The sequence below is a fragment of the Cricetulus griseus genome (assembly GCF_003668045.3).
Source record: "Cricetulus griseus strain 17A/GY chromosome 1 unlocalized genomic scaffold, alternate assembly CriGri-PICRH-1.0 chr1_0, whole genome shotgun sequence".
Taxonomy (NCBI): domain Eukaryota; kingdom Metazoa; phylum Chordata; class Mammalia; order Rodentia; family Cricetidae; genus Cricetulus; species Cricetulus griseus.
The window spans coordinates 147,428,833-147,442,552 of record NW_023276806.1 but is presented as its reverse complement, the minus strand read 5'-3'; the positions used below and the strand labels follow the sequence as shown (position 1 = coordinate 147,442,552).

General features: G+C 36.6%; 1 protein-coding gene across 1 annotated transcript in view; it reads right to left on the bottom strand.

The window, feature by feature from the left end:
* Ptprq (protein tyrosine phosphatase receptor type Q) overlaps positions 1-13,720 on the bottom strand; it is a 181,533-nt gene that overhangs the window by 155,375 nt on the left and 12,438 nt on the right. The window contains exons 8-9 of the mRNA XM_027392465.2: positions 13,466-13,612; positions 7,717-7,889 (exon numbers count right to left, since the gene is read on the bottom strand). Coding sequence (XP_027248266.1) covers positions 7,717-7,889; positions 13,466-13,612 — 320 coding nt within the window. The remainder of the gene's footprint in view (positions 1-7,716; positions 7,890-13,465; positions 13,613-13,720) is intronic.

Sequence of the window (13,720 nt, the reverse complement as noted above, 5' to 3'; positions counted from 1 at the left end):
CAGGCACACATACATACAACTCATCTTAATATTGGTCACAAAAATGTTTTAGGGAAAGGTAGAGGACACCTTTAAGACCCTCATAATAGCATAAAGAACCTAGGAAAAAGAACCCATGGTAGGATAAAGTAAAGCTTGTCTATCTTCTTACAGCTCATTTGAGTTCTGACTCCACCAAGAAATGGGGGAAGACATGAATCACAAACATATAATTCAGAAACACTCTGGTATTCCAGCCAATAGGCTCAGTTTGAACCACACAGCTGCTCCCACTATCAATCATGTGCCCTTTGAAAATCCCTACCATATAGAAAGCACTGTGGATGACATCATGATGTAGCTCACGGAGCTTCACCTTGAACTGTGATTTTGCATTAAATCTCTCAATAGTTTCTACCATATGTCAAATAAATCCTGGCGAGGCAACCATAGCATTCCGACAATTAACTAAGATGAGCAGACCTGATGACAAAAGGCCATTTTGATGTAAGAGTCGACTTGAATGTTTTTGACTCTGAATCTTACCCCAATTCTAATTTTCATTGGAAACTCCATCTCAAACTAGGGCAATGAACTGAACTCTGGTTTCCTACCAACCCAGGGTGTTATAGATTATCATTGATTGTTCCATTCTGAGAATACTTCTCTCATGTTGTCCTTTTCAAAATGACATTAGGTAAGAGGTCAGGCTTTACCAGAGACAAAAGGGTGAATTTTAAGGGCAAAAAAGACAAGATAGAAATCCCACTTGTTGCAGTGAAGGTGATTACATGTAAAATCAAGTTGGTTTATTCAGGTGGACTAGGAATTTAACTCTGCAGACTTCCAGTTCTTTCACATAAATTCCAAGGATTCCTTCCTCTGTAACATATGCTAGGCCTTTCATGTTGATGAATTGTGACATTCTCTAATTCAGTAGTTCTTAACTAGGAGCTGGTACTTTGCTTTTTGAAACATAGGGTAACTTCTGAAGACGCTGTCTTTGTAACAACTGGAAATATACTTTGAGCAGGTAGTAGCCAGGGATGCTACTAAATATCCAGTAATGGTCAGGACTGCATAGGACCTGTACAAGTTTACCTAAAGTAGAAAGTCAACAGTTCTCATTTGCACTCAGTAGGTGTCAAACTTGTGAGTGTTGCAATGGGCTCTCTTTTTCCACTCTAGTGCCTTTATTTCTACTTCTTACCCTCTGCCCCTTTACATTCTTTTTAACGTGGGATTTTTGTCAGATTAGAGTCACTGGAGTTCTGCTGAATTTAATTAATTGGATATCTGACTTATTCTTAATAGATAACACTATTGCAATATATCAATTGTGTTGATATTTTTAAAAGTAATAAAAGGAAAGTTAATAGTTAGCATGTTTGAAAGCATCCTAAAGGATGCTAACTCCAGACATCACTTTGGTGAGCAAGTGCTTCAGGCTTTAATCAGGTTTTGTTCCATATCTGTTCAATATACTCCTGCTAAGGCATTCCTAGTCACTGAGCCTCTTCTGTACTAATGAAGCTGGATCTCTTCTCTGGTTCACCAGACAAAGATATCAACATATTTGAGAAAGGTATAAAATGAAAGAAATCATCAATATTGATCTCTCAAGTCTGTGATGCTATCAACCAAGTTGATGACTACAAGAAAAAATGCCTCGGGCTGTATCAAAAATGTGATATTCAACTAAATAAACATCATTTCACAGAGGGATGTTCATAAGGGTCTTCAGGCTTCAATCCTGAAAGAATGTGGCATCCAAAAATATTAATTTTAACCTTTGTTTTAATTGGAGAAAATTTACAGTAATGGAGAAATTCATTCTGCTTGGCGTGGTTCTACTTTAACTCGATACAGAACACTGCACTGAGTTTGCTGAATGCATCATTGTCACACTACAAAATGCAATCAGGGGAGTGACTCAGCAGAGATAACCTGGAAAGCCGAACTCATGAGAAAGGGAAGATTTTCTGAAGAAGATTGCCCATCCACAATAAAATGTTAAATATTTATGTATTGTTATATTAATACACAGAATAGCATTTTAAGATACCATATGTCAAATAAAACACTGAGCACTTGTACCCATGAGAAGTCAATTGGTTACACTACTGAAATTTCAACTCCCTCCTATTGTCATGTGATCATTTAATAAGACCAGTGATAGCAGAGTAGGTTTCATGGTTTCAAATCCCCAAGAGGCACTATAATAAATACCACAGGGCAAGAAAGGAGAGCAGGGAGCAGGACACACTAGTAAATATCACAAGCAAATATTTCAGCCCCAAGCAGTAAAAGGCTAAAAGTATCTCATCTATCTATGCTTGTTCTGGGTTTGTCAGAATATATAGAGCCTTATAGTTAAAAAAAAAAAAAAACAGTGTGTCAAGAATGAACAATGTTCAGCGTTTTAGAGTTTATTGTCTGGAAGCTTCTTTTTCGGTACTAATCCCTCATCATCACAGTTGGTGACACTTTTAGTTGACGTTGAGTTTCCAGTTGTTGATTAAAAAATGAGACTCAAATGCATATTGAGAAGTTGAAACAAAATTCCTCAAGCTCTGGTATTCAAACTGCAAACATATTTTTCAAAACTTTTAAGTATCAAATCTAATATCCTAAAGATACCTAATATCCTAAAGATACTTCATATTATTTTAATAATACCTATTTATAAGTAACAAGAAAACCACAAAGGAAAAGCAGGAAAAAATTCCAATGAAGATATTGAAACCAGTGAGACAGAGAATAGAGTAGTTTTGTTTCTATGTAATTTCTCATCATGGTAAGTGTCCTTTGGGGTGCAGAAGAAAAAAAAAGAACAGGATGAAAGGAATGATAAAAGATTGTCATGACAATAGCAATGTCCTGTTCCCATCTTCCCTCTCCAGACTTTGTTCCTAAGAAGCATTTTTAACCATTTCTGGTTTGGGTTCTGTGTTTATTTCCAAAATCACTGAATAAGATGCTTATATTCTGTGTTAGGCTGTTTTACAGTCTTTTGATTTGGGGCTATAAGCAGAGACTAGATGACTTATATACATACACATCTCCCTCATGAGTTCTCAGATCAGATGTATTTACTTTCAATAAATAATTTACTAGGCACTGGAACATTTGTGAAATCTGCAGTGAGCAACCTCTGAGCTTCCCCCCACTAGTCATCTACCTCCTTCTAGTAATCTCTTCCCTCTCCTGTTGGTGAGATGGGACCTGCTACTGTTACAAAGGTCAAGGATGTAATCACATGGTATTTTACAGACCTTCCTGTCTGATTAAGTAAAAAGCTAGATAGAACAACCCCTAGGTAAGAAACTGTAGTATCTTCTAGGAGTAAAGGGTGGCACCAAGTAAAAACAAAATCCAATGAGATGCCAAGGCCCTTAATTCTATAGCTAAAAGAAAATTAAATCTGCCAAAACAATGAACAAGCCTAGAAGCAGACTCTCTTTCAGCCAAGTCTCAGGATGAGACCACACCCCAGCCACCCCCTTGACTTAGCAGTCTTAGCAGACCTAAGCAGAGATCTTGATGAAGCTGTCTATACACTCTGGTTGTCAGAAACTGTGATAAAAATGGGTGTGCATTGTTTGAAGCTGCTGAATCTGTCAAATAGTCACCTAACAGTGGAAAACTAATACAATGAGACAACAAAGAAAGTTTAGGAAAGAGACTCAATGATGAGTGAAGGTAAAAACACAGAAATGGGACAGAGATTCACTAGAGCCACACTCTGAAGGTAGAAACAGCCGGCTATGTGACTCTTGGCTACTAAGGAGAGCATAATTTGAGGAAGTCATCAGTATCTCAAATTTTCATGAATGGAGGACAATAGTGTCATTGTTCTAAAAGGAAAAGCAGACTTACAGTGTCATTAATGTCATTTTAAAGTCTTCTGAATAACATTTGAAATACTATTTTCAAAATCAAATAAGATCAAGAGACGAAGAAATTCTCAGCCCATAGCTTGGTGCTTAACCTTTAGGTAAGCCCCTCTTCAGTGTCCTTGTCATACGAAACTATTAATTACCAGCTCTATTCTGGGTGACCTGTGGAATCTTCATATACAATCATCATTTCTGTTACACAGTCTCTGCTGCTAGGATCCCAGCCTCCTGCTCCCTACCATCCTGTTATTCATTGAAGGGTTTGTTTGGTTTGGTTTTCTGTTATTTTGTTTTATGGGAGTGGGGTTTAGAGACACTTGAACCCTGGCAGAATCACACTGGGTAGAAATTCACAATACCAGAAACAAAAGGTATGAAACTGGAATGCAAAGAGGAATCAGTGGTTGAAAATGTGAGATCATTTTTAACTGGGGCTATACTCGGGGTTCAGTGGTGGTAAACACCTGAAACTTGGAGATACTAAAGAAACAAACACAATTGCATGACAAAGTGCTGAGAAGTAAGAGTGCAGGGGGGAAAAGAGCTCTCTGAAATATCTCTATAAAGATGTTAGAAAATAGTAAGGATATCTTCTAGCTTTGCTGTTTTGTTTAATCATTTAAACCCAAAACATTGCAAAGTTGCAATATAAAAAAGTAGATGAAGAATTAAGGAACAAGTGGCATAAAAAATCTGTGTAGTATGGGGTAGAAGGATGAATTTAGGAAAGGAATTACATTATTTTAGAGAAGAAATGTGTTAATGCCATAAGAACTGTTAAAGATATGCAACCCCGTCATTAAGGTCACATGTGACTCCTAAAATGATTCCAAAGATTTAAAGTGCTCTTGGGACAGAAATGGAGGTGAATGGGGTAGGATACTTAACCTGAGAGATACTCATGACAAGAAAACAAGATGTTCAATGCGTATATTAATCCATGGATTTTCATTTGTTGTGCTATACTCCTATCCCTGTAAGATACATGGGGAAAATTATAAAAGTGGAAGCATGAGTTGGTGAGATGACTCAGTAGGTAAAGCAAATGCCTGAGAAGCCAGAGTGCCAGGGTTCAGGTGCTCAGAACCTACACAAACAACTGAGCATGGTGACATGCGTCAGTGTTCCCAGTGATGCAATTAAAGGATACAGAGTGCCTTAGTTATGGATTCTATTGCTATGAGGAGACAACATCACAAAGCAACTCTCATGAAGGAAAAATACTTCACTGTGGTGGTTTACATTTTCAGATGTTTAGTCCATAATCGTCTTGGTGCAACATGGCAGCATGCAGGCAGACATGGTGCTGGAGAAGTAGCTGAGTGTCCTACATCTTGACTTGGAGGCAACAAGAAGTGGTCTGACTCACCGGGCTAGCTTGAGCACATAGGAGACCTACAAAGCTGCCTTCACAGTGACACACTTCCTTCAACAAGGCCATAATACTCCAAAAACCCACATCTCCCAATAGTGTCATTCCTTTTGGGGGCCATTTTCTTTCAAACCATCATACTTGCCCATGTACCAAAGTTCTGGACCAAAAAAAGATCCTACCTCAAACCAAAAAAAAAAAAAAAAAAAAAAAAAAAAGACGTCACACACACACTAAAAAAAAAATGTGTAGCCATAAATCTTTCCACCAAAGCTACCTGAGTTCTGCCCACCATGTGGGCAGAATATTGTATTATTTACAATACTGTTGTCCAATGATTAGGATTTCTTATCTGCTAGCTCAGTCTTAATTATCAACCATAATCATAAGACTTATGGAGGACGCCGGTGGAATGTGTCCTGTCTTCCTGGGATCACATGGTGGCTCCAGAGCAGAGAGCAGGAGGAAGAGGAAGAGTAAGAGAGCAATTTCCTGCTTATATTCTGCTATGTCACTTCCTGCCTGGATCACAAGACTTATCTTTACTACATTTCCCAGAATCCTCCTTGACTCCTAGTCCCTCCTAACTTGCTTCTTCATTGGCTAACAGTACTTTACTCAACAACCAATAAGATAAACATACACAGAAGGACTTGCCCCATTAAACATGAACCAGAAATTCTTTGTAGTTTGAATTGTCCTATGTCACATTTGTAAAGCACAGCAGAGACAGATCAAGGAACCAAGGCCCCTTGGTTTAGACCTTTCGCTGTAGCTATGACCCCTATGAATGTTCTAAAGTGAGCACAGTGACAGTCACATGAGAAAGTACAGTGCCTGAAATGAATCTGATGTAAGAAGAAAGGATCCCCTTACAGACATAGGAATAGTATGGTTCTTATTAAGAGGGGTTTAGAAATTGAATCTCCTGTAGAGTGAAAGGTCTAATGCCAAGATTAATTCCAACAAGTCACAAATATTAACACAAAACTTATTACATGTCAGCTACAGTGCTAAGTTCTTTTAACACATCATCTATGAAGTCCACGTCATTGACACTTCACTACAGGTAATTGTGTAATTCTTAATTTAAATCTCGAGCAAAAAGAGTCAGTCCTCCTTTCCCAGGACTAAGCCATCAATAATGGCAGAACCAGGTACTAAGCCCTAACTGTTTGCTTTCTACACCTACACTCTTTACCATTTTATCCTGCAATAGACAGGTCCATATTTAAATGCAGATTGAATGGCTCTAATAATAATATTCTTTCTACTACGTTACAGAATCTCCACCTGGCCATTACAGAACCTTTTAACTTATAGAGGAAAACAGGTGTGCTCTGGCCATTCAGCAAATGCCATTAGCAGACTTGGGAAACCAGTCACCTTGTTCAAAGAAAAGCACATATCTATTTTAAGATGTTCTCGGCAGCAACAAATGCTTAAGCTTCTGCTCTTTGATGAGATGCCAACCAGAATATCAGAAAACCTATAACTCGCCATCCGTTATACAGAAGAAAGGACACAACAGAGGACTAAAGTTTAACCTGGGGATGGATGTGGCTAACAACTTGGAGTGAGAAGTCCCGTATAACTACACAGCCCTGAGCACCATGGTGAAATCAATGTCAGAGTTAAAGGAGGTCTGGTACTAGAAATAGAGTGTGGAAAGAGAGATTAGTGCTACATAGTACAAGAGTAGCAATTTTGAACTAAAAGCAACAGAAGCCAATCTCTTAATAAGCATCACATATATCTCTAATGGCTACTCTGTTCCTAAGTACACTTAGCCTTAGAGTACCCAGGGAGTGTCCAACATGAGGATATGAGAAGTCTGGGGATTTCAAGAATCCTCACAGGTGAGTGGCTAGCCTGGCCAGGGAAGTAAAGACAGTGCCGCACATCAGCTGCCTGTACTTTCTAACAAGACAAGAGGAGAAAAATAAGATAGCCACTGTGCTTAAATGTAATGTATTAAAAAGACCAAGGCCTCTCATGTTAAATTGAACACTTGACTTTCTTTATATTTAGTAATATGTTTTCACTAATAAAAGGCAGTGCTGAGGCCGTTAGCTTCTCAAGTTCTGATAGGGCAGAATCACTTGTGGACCAAAGTCTTTTTGGTCTTTTGGCAACTTTTCTAAATTATGAGCCTCTGAGAGAGTATTTAAATCACAATCATTGTCTACAAATAACTCATTAACTGGATTAGAATAATAAAATTCACATATTGAAGTACCTTTAGTTCTATGTGATGGTTCAATAGACATTTTTCATATGAAGAAGACTAGTAACACTTAAGTATAAGTCCTAAAATAACTACTATCTAGTTAATATCTCAATTCATTTTACTTCCTGGTAGCACGTTTGCTAAGTCTTTATGTAGAAGGTAGGCAAAGCAACCACATCATCAAGACCAGGACCAACAGAAAGGCCTGAGCAAATTGGGAAAAGGAAGTGCAATACCTCATCTTGTCCTATGAGCAGAGTATTTTCCAAAAGGACTCCTGTCTCCAGGACTGACACTTTCACACGGTATTGGTTGATGATTCCATTTGGTTGTCGAGGTTTCCTCCAAGTAATTCTGATTTCTGTGGCTTCTACCTCTGTGATTTGTAAATCGAACACTGCACCTGGAACTAAAAATTATTTTAAAAGAGAATTAGAAAAAGAAAATACATTTTCAAATGCAAAATATTCCCTAAATCCTTAGCCCATAATATTAGATATGCAAATAGCTCTGGGGAAATTGACTAGAATAATTGCTACCATATTAAAAATTCAGTGTGGTAAAAGATTTCTCAAGTACACGGGAATTTAAAACTAATTGTATGTGCATTCTTCTCAAAACATAACATGGAATCATTTCCCAAAAACAAAATGGCATACCATTTGATCAGACCATGTCACTAAAATAATCTCCAAATGGGTGAGATGCTCAGGGGTTGAAAGTACTTGCCTTCATGCCTGACAACCTGAGCTTGAGTGTCTCAGCTAGACCCACAGAGTTCCTTAGGGAAGGAAAGAAAGAATAGACTGCCCAGTGTTGTTCTCTGACTTCCACAATGGCACTATGGTAAAGACAGGCCTCCAAGAGTTCACAAGCACAAAAAGGAGGAGGAGAAGGAAGAGGAGGAGGAGGGAGAGGAGGAGAAGGAGGAGAAGGATAGAGAGAGACAGAGAGAGAGAGAGAGAGAGAGAGAAGGAGGGGAAGAAGGAAGGAAGGAGGAAGAAGAAGAGGAGGATGAGGAAGAAGAAGAAGAGGAGGAGGAGGATGAAATTTCCAGAGAAACTCTTATAAATAATTAATACCTAGTCAAAACCTTAATGTCTTCATAAGAAACATAATAAAATACCCCCCAAAAAAGTATCTGGTACAATGGGATAAAATGAAATACAAGTGCAATTTGCTGTCTCTTCATTTATTACATGAACTTGTATGAAGATTCAGTTGAATTACTTTATCTGCTGAGTTTACAAGGTAACCATATGAGGCCAAAATTTTGTGTCCTCACTTTTTGAACTGGAAAAAAAACAGGACAAGCAAACAAACGTTTGCATGAAGCACCAAGTAATTAAAACAAGTTTTTATGCATAACATGGCCAAGAGTGATATCTAGGAAACCTTCCACTGCCTTAAAGACAATGAAACCAGGAAACAAGGATAAAAAACGGCTGGGTGTTCTATCATGCTTGTGAATAACCTGGCAGCCAAGTCCTTTTGCTTACCTATGGTTCATTTCTAACTTTCCTTTAGCTCTCATAAAGTTACTGTAAGGATCAAAAATGAAAGAAACTTCTAAACTACAGATTCAAGAAAGAGAAAATGCAACATGAAAACATCTCCCTTTATATTCAAAATATAACAGCACACTAAGCTCATGTCCCTTTGCCATCTATAAGTGGTCTAGGGTGAGCAAATTCCAGTTACAGGAGAGTAATACAACCTCAAGAAGAGACAGAGAAGGACACCTTCCCTTTCTAAAACAATAGAAACTGAAAGTAATGTCACCACTCCCATGAGAATCACTATGATCAGAGTATCATTTATATCTAATAGTGTTTATATTTATATCTATAGTATCATTTATGTCTAATCTAAGCATGTAGTGTGCTATAACTGTGTAGATTTGCCTCCAACAGATTGTTTTTATCTGTCTCCATGCAAATATCAGTACAGGAACCACCTAGACAATGCAACAATACCAATATTTCTAATTACTTGAATACTTATGACTGAAAATCATTTTGCTGGTTAAGATTCTAGTATCTACATGGGCAAAGGCTGTAATGGGAAGTGGGGTAAGCACAATATAACTAGCTACAATTTTGAGTCAGTAATGAAAGACAACTCTTCAGACATCTCTCCCCACTGATCTTCTGATCTGAGGCAAGCATAGAGTTTGGTCTAAGAAAGATGCTGTTGAAAGAGTTCTAGAGTAGGACCCCACAACTAGTGAGACACTCATTCATCACTGGACACACTGGTGGTCATTATTCTATGCACCTGAAGACACAAGGATTAAAGAGGCATAAAGCCTTATGCAGTAGCTCGCCTGTCTTATTTAATTAAAATTATCATTTTTATAAAAGGAAAGTTTTATAAAAAGTTTTATTTTTATTATTAAATTATATAAAAGAAAATTTTATTACAATTATTGCTTCTAGCTCTTATTTGCTTACCCCCATGTGTTATCCAAGAATAGAAAACCTTTTCAAGTGACTGTAAAGAAACAGGCTGAAAGACACAGAAACCTCTTTTTATCTTTCTTTACTCCTTTTATTGGAGTTGTTATGTTGCAAAGCCCTTAGACAGTATTGTGTAATATAAATCATAGAGGAGATTGAGATCAGGCATTTTTCCATTAATTTAAATTAACATACAACTCATAACTAAACCTTTTATTTCACCAGGCAATAAGTCTTCTACTTGATAAATAAGTGAACTGTCCTTTCTTCTTTGTGAAAGCATTGTAGGAACACATCAATTGTATCAATAACAAAGCAAAATACACATGTACTATAACTGTTAATATGTGAACCAAATTTATGAATAATAGCAGACATTTTTATATATGTTCATCAACAAAACTTAAAAACTGCATCATGACACTAATGCCTAATATTGTAATTCAAGTAAAGATTAAGGGGAGATATATATATATATATATATATATATATATATATATATATATATATACTGACTACAGAGAGCTTAATGAATGAAGGAAGTGGAGCAGACAGCACTGTTTTCTCTTTAGAAAGATACATATCTGGTATCCCAATACTCTTACAGAGAAACCAGAGAAGTGTGGATTAGGTTGATCCCTTTAATATTGATACAAAATTAAAGAAAATCAGGCATATAGGGCAATTATTCACAGTGAAGAATCAGTTCTGAAGGGGTTAGCCACAGAAACTGAGTCATTCTCAAAACAAAACATTTGGAAGTTTTATGAGAAACAAGAAAATTAATACAAGTAAATTCTGGATAATTTTAAGTTTTTAGTTGAAAAGCTATTAAAAGAAGTGAAATGGGGCAATAATATTGAAGCAAAGAAAATACATGAAAATATATGAAACCTTTCTCCATAATTTAATCTGACTTTTATTCAAAGAGCATGAGGGAGCACTAAAACTAAAATCCAGAGAGATTCATGAAAAACCTGAAGTGATGAAGCTCTCAGAGTTTTGCCAACAATTATATGACATTCAGAACATTGGACATTATTAAATTACCATGTCCCCCTCTGTCATCTCTCTTCATGCCTAAGTAGATGCGTGATCAGTAAAATAATGTGATGTATGTATTAAAACCTTAGGGAAAGATCCTGGAGAACTACTACAGAAATAACGTTTTTTTTTTCTCTGATAACCAAATGACTATGGATCTTAAGAATCTTGGTGTTAATGAAATCAACCACACACCATTTCCGGTAAGAAGTCAACTCAGCAGTTTTCTATGAATATTTGAACAATGGTTATTTTAAAAGGTAATAATTTAGGAGAAGTACGCTAGTTCTAATTATTGTTAAGACATGGAGCAGTGAATAAATAATGTTAATTAAAATACATTGAAACTTGTTATAAAAATAAATGATAAAGAATAAAATTCAGATATCAATTTTCTTGACTGTAGCTAGTGCAGTGAACTATTAGGTTGTCTCATGTAGTTTCAGGATTCTCTTATGGAATAATTTCATTATTGGGAGAGGAATTAATGAGTGTCAGAAGCTGAAAACATCTTTGCAGTTGCTGAGGCCTGTGGAAGCCTTCCTGCAGCTGAATGATCATGGAATCCCATGAAGGAAGGTAGGTTTGAGCAGTAAGATCCATGCTTTTCCAGCCTTTGTAAAGACCCTGTAGCCAGTGGATACCCTCTAAGAGACACCAGGATGCAGTCTCTAAGATCTAGATAGCTGATGGAGATGGTAGGATGAAATACAGGACAAGTTGCTTTTCATAATGAATGAAAGAGTCATCCGTTCAAGATAATTTGGTGTGAAACACAGCCCATGTGACAATTCTTGACAAGGGTCCTTAGGATTCATGTATTTTGTAAATAAAATATGTACAAATAAAAGAAAATAAATTTTAAGTGACATCCAGTTGAAGCAACGTAGCATTGTCTCTGGAAACATGTTATCTAATTCCTTGCCTTGATCAAATTCTAGAGATCAAGACTTATAATAAAAAAGTGATAGCTTTGTTGGTTTTTAAATTGTGTTTTGCTTTGATCATTTTCATGCTGTAGATTGAACCTAAGTTTCTAACTCGTGCTAAATACGTGCTCTACCACGAGCACTTGCAGGTAAGCAGGATCACCCAAGCTTGACCTTGGACAAAAAGCTAAAAAGAAAGAACCAGAGGACACACCTGAGAGAATTGTTCCTTGAACATCTTCACACATGCCCTTGTCACAGAGGCAGGCACACACACACACACACACACACACACACACACACACACACACACACACACACACACACACACAAATAGATGTTTTTAAAAGAAAAAAATGGGTGAAATAGTTGTTGGAAAAAACCCTCTGCTGTGCTTCATAACCAAGCAAAAATCCAACTTTCTAGGAAATGCTCAAGGCACTAGTGGGAATGAATTAGTGAAAACTTTAGGAAAATCACATAAAGCAAAGGCTCTTCAATATCAAAACATGAAATCTTTTTCCACACTAGTGTACATTCCCATTTTCACCTTCATATTCAAACTGTACATAAATATATAACATATATAGAGAGATTTTCATTGTATGTCAATAAATATAATATTTTTTACATTCATTCAACAACCAAATAAGATCAAGGTTTAATTTTTTCTTTGAAGAGATAGATGGACATAATTTCCTGACAGTTGCTGCCCTCTAATGGCCTAATCCATGAGTGATAATGTAGTGAATGCATGGCCAATTTAATTGTGTAGGAAGAAGATGTGTGCACATATATGTATATTTAACCTACCAGTTATTGTATGTTTGCTACCACACAAACAAGTTCTGGAAACTCTTTCAAGTATTAGTTTACTCTGAAACATGATTGCCTTCATGCCAACAATTGTATTGAAGCAGAAATAAAGCCATTGAGCAAGGATAGGATGGAGTGTGAAAATGGTCCTTGATAATAATATAAAAATAATACTTTATAATAATATTAAAATGATACTTTAACAATAGATTTCACCAAAATATTGGCGCTTAACAAGCACACATTTTATAATTTCTTGAGATATATTATTTTCAGAATTTCTTTAATCACTGAAAAATTTGTAATTTGTTCCCACCAGGAACCCTTACTAGTCCAGATAACCCTTTGATTTTCAAAATACATTGTTCTGGGTGGTACGAATATAGTGATACCTCCAGAAGTGACTTTTGTGAGAAAAGGCATTCCATGTCTGCCTGATACTACTGTTAACCAATATTAAATGTGTGATTAATTTATGACTACTTGGTGCTTTGCTAAAAGCCATTGTGAATCTCTGTCACCTTCAGTGCACATAGTCTTCTCTAGTCCTCCTTGCTGCTGGTTCCTTACTTTGTGAAGCCTGCTAATGAAGTAGGTAGTAATTTCATAAGGAAAATTAGGGGATTTAAAATAGACATAAACCAAATTCCTTCTAAAATTATGTTTTCCCAGTTCAATAGAATTCACAAGCTTTTAAGAAACTATCGTGTTAACTCTGTACAAGAGAAAGTTCTTACCATCTGGAGGGGTAAATACCGAAAGATTTGACTTGGGTCCAACCCCTGCACTAGTTTCTGCAGCAACATAAACATCATACATTGTAAATGGTGTCAGGTGTGTAAATGCAAATCTAAGGTCTTTCGTGCTATTATCCAAAATCCGCCCTGCAAAAAAAGCAGACCAGACCAATGGATTAGTTGCATAAATATGCAATCATTTCATATAATGTATAGAAGCAAGGAGTATAACAAAACTGTTAAACTAAAATTTAT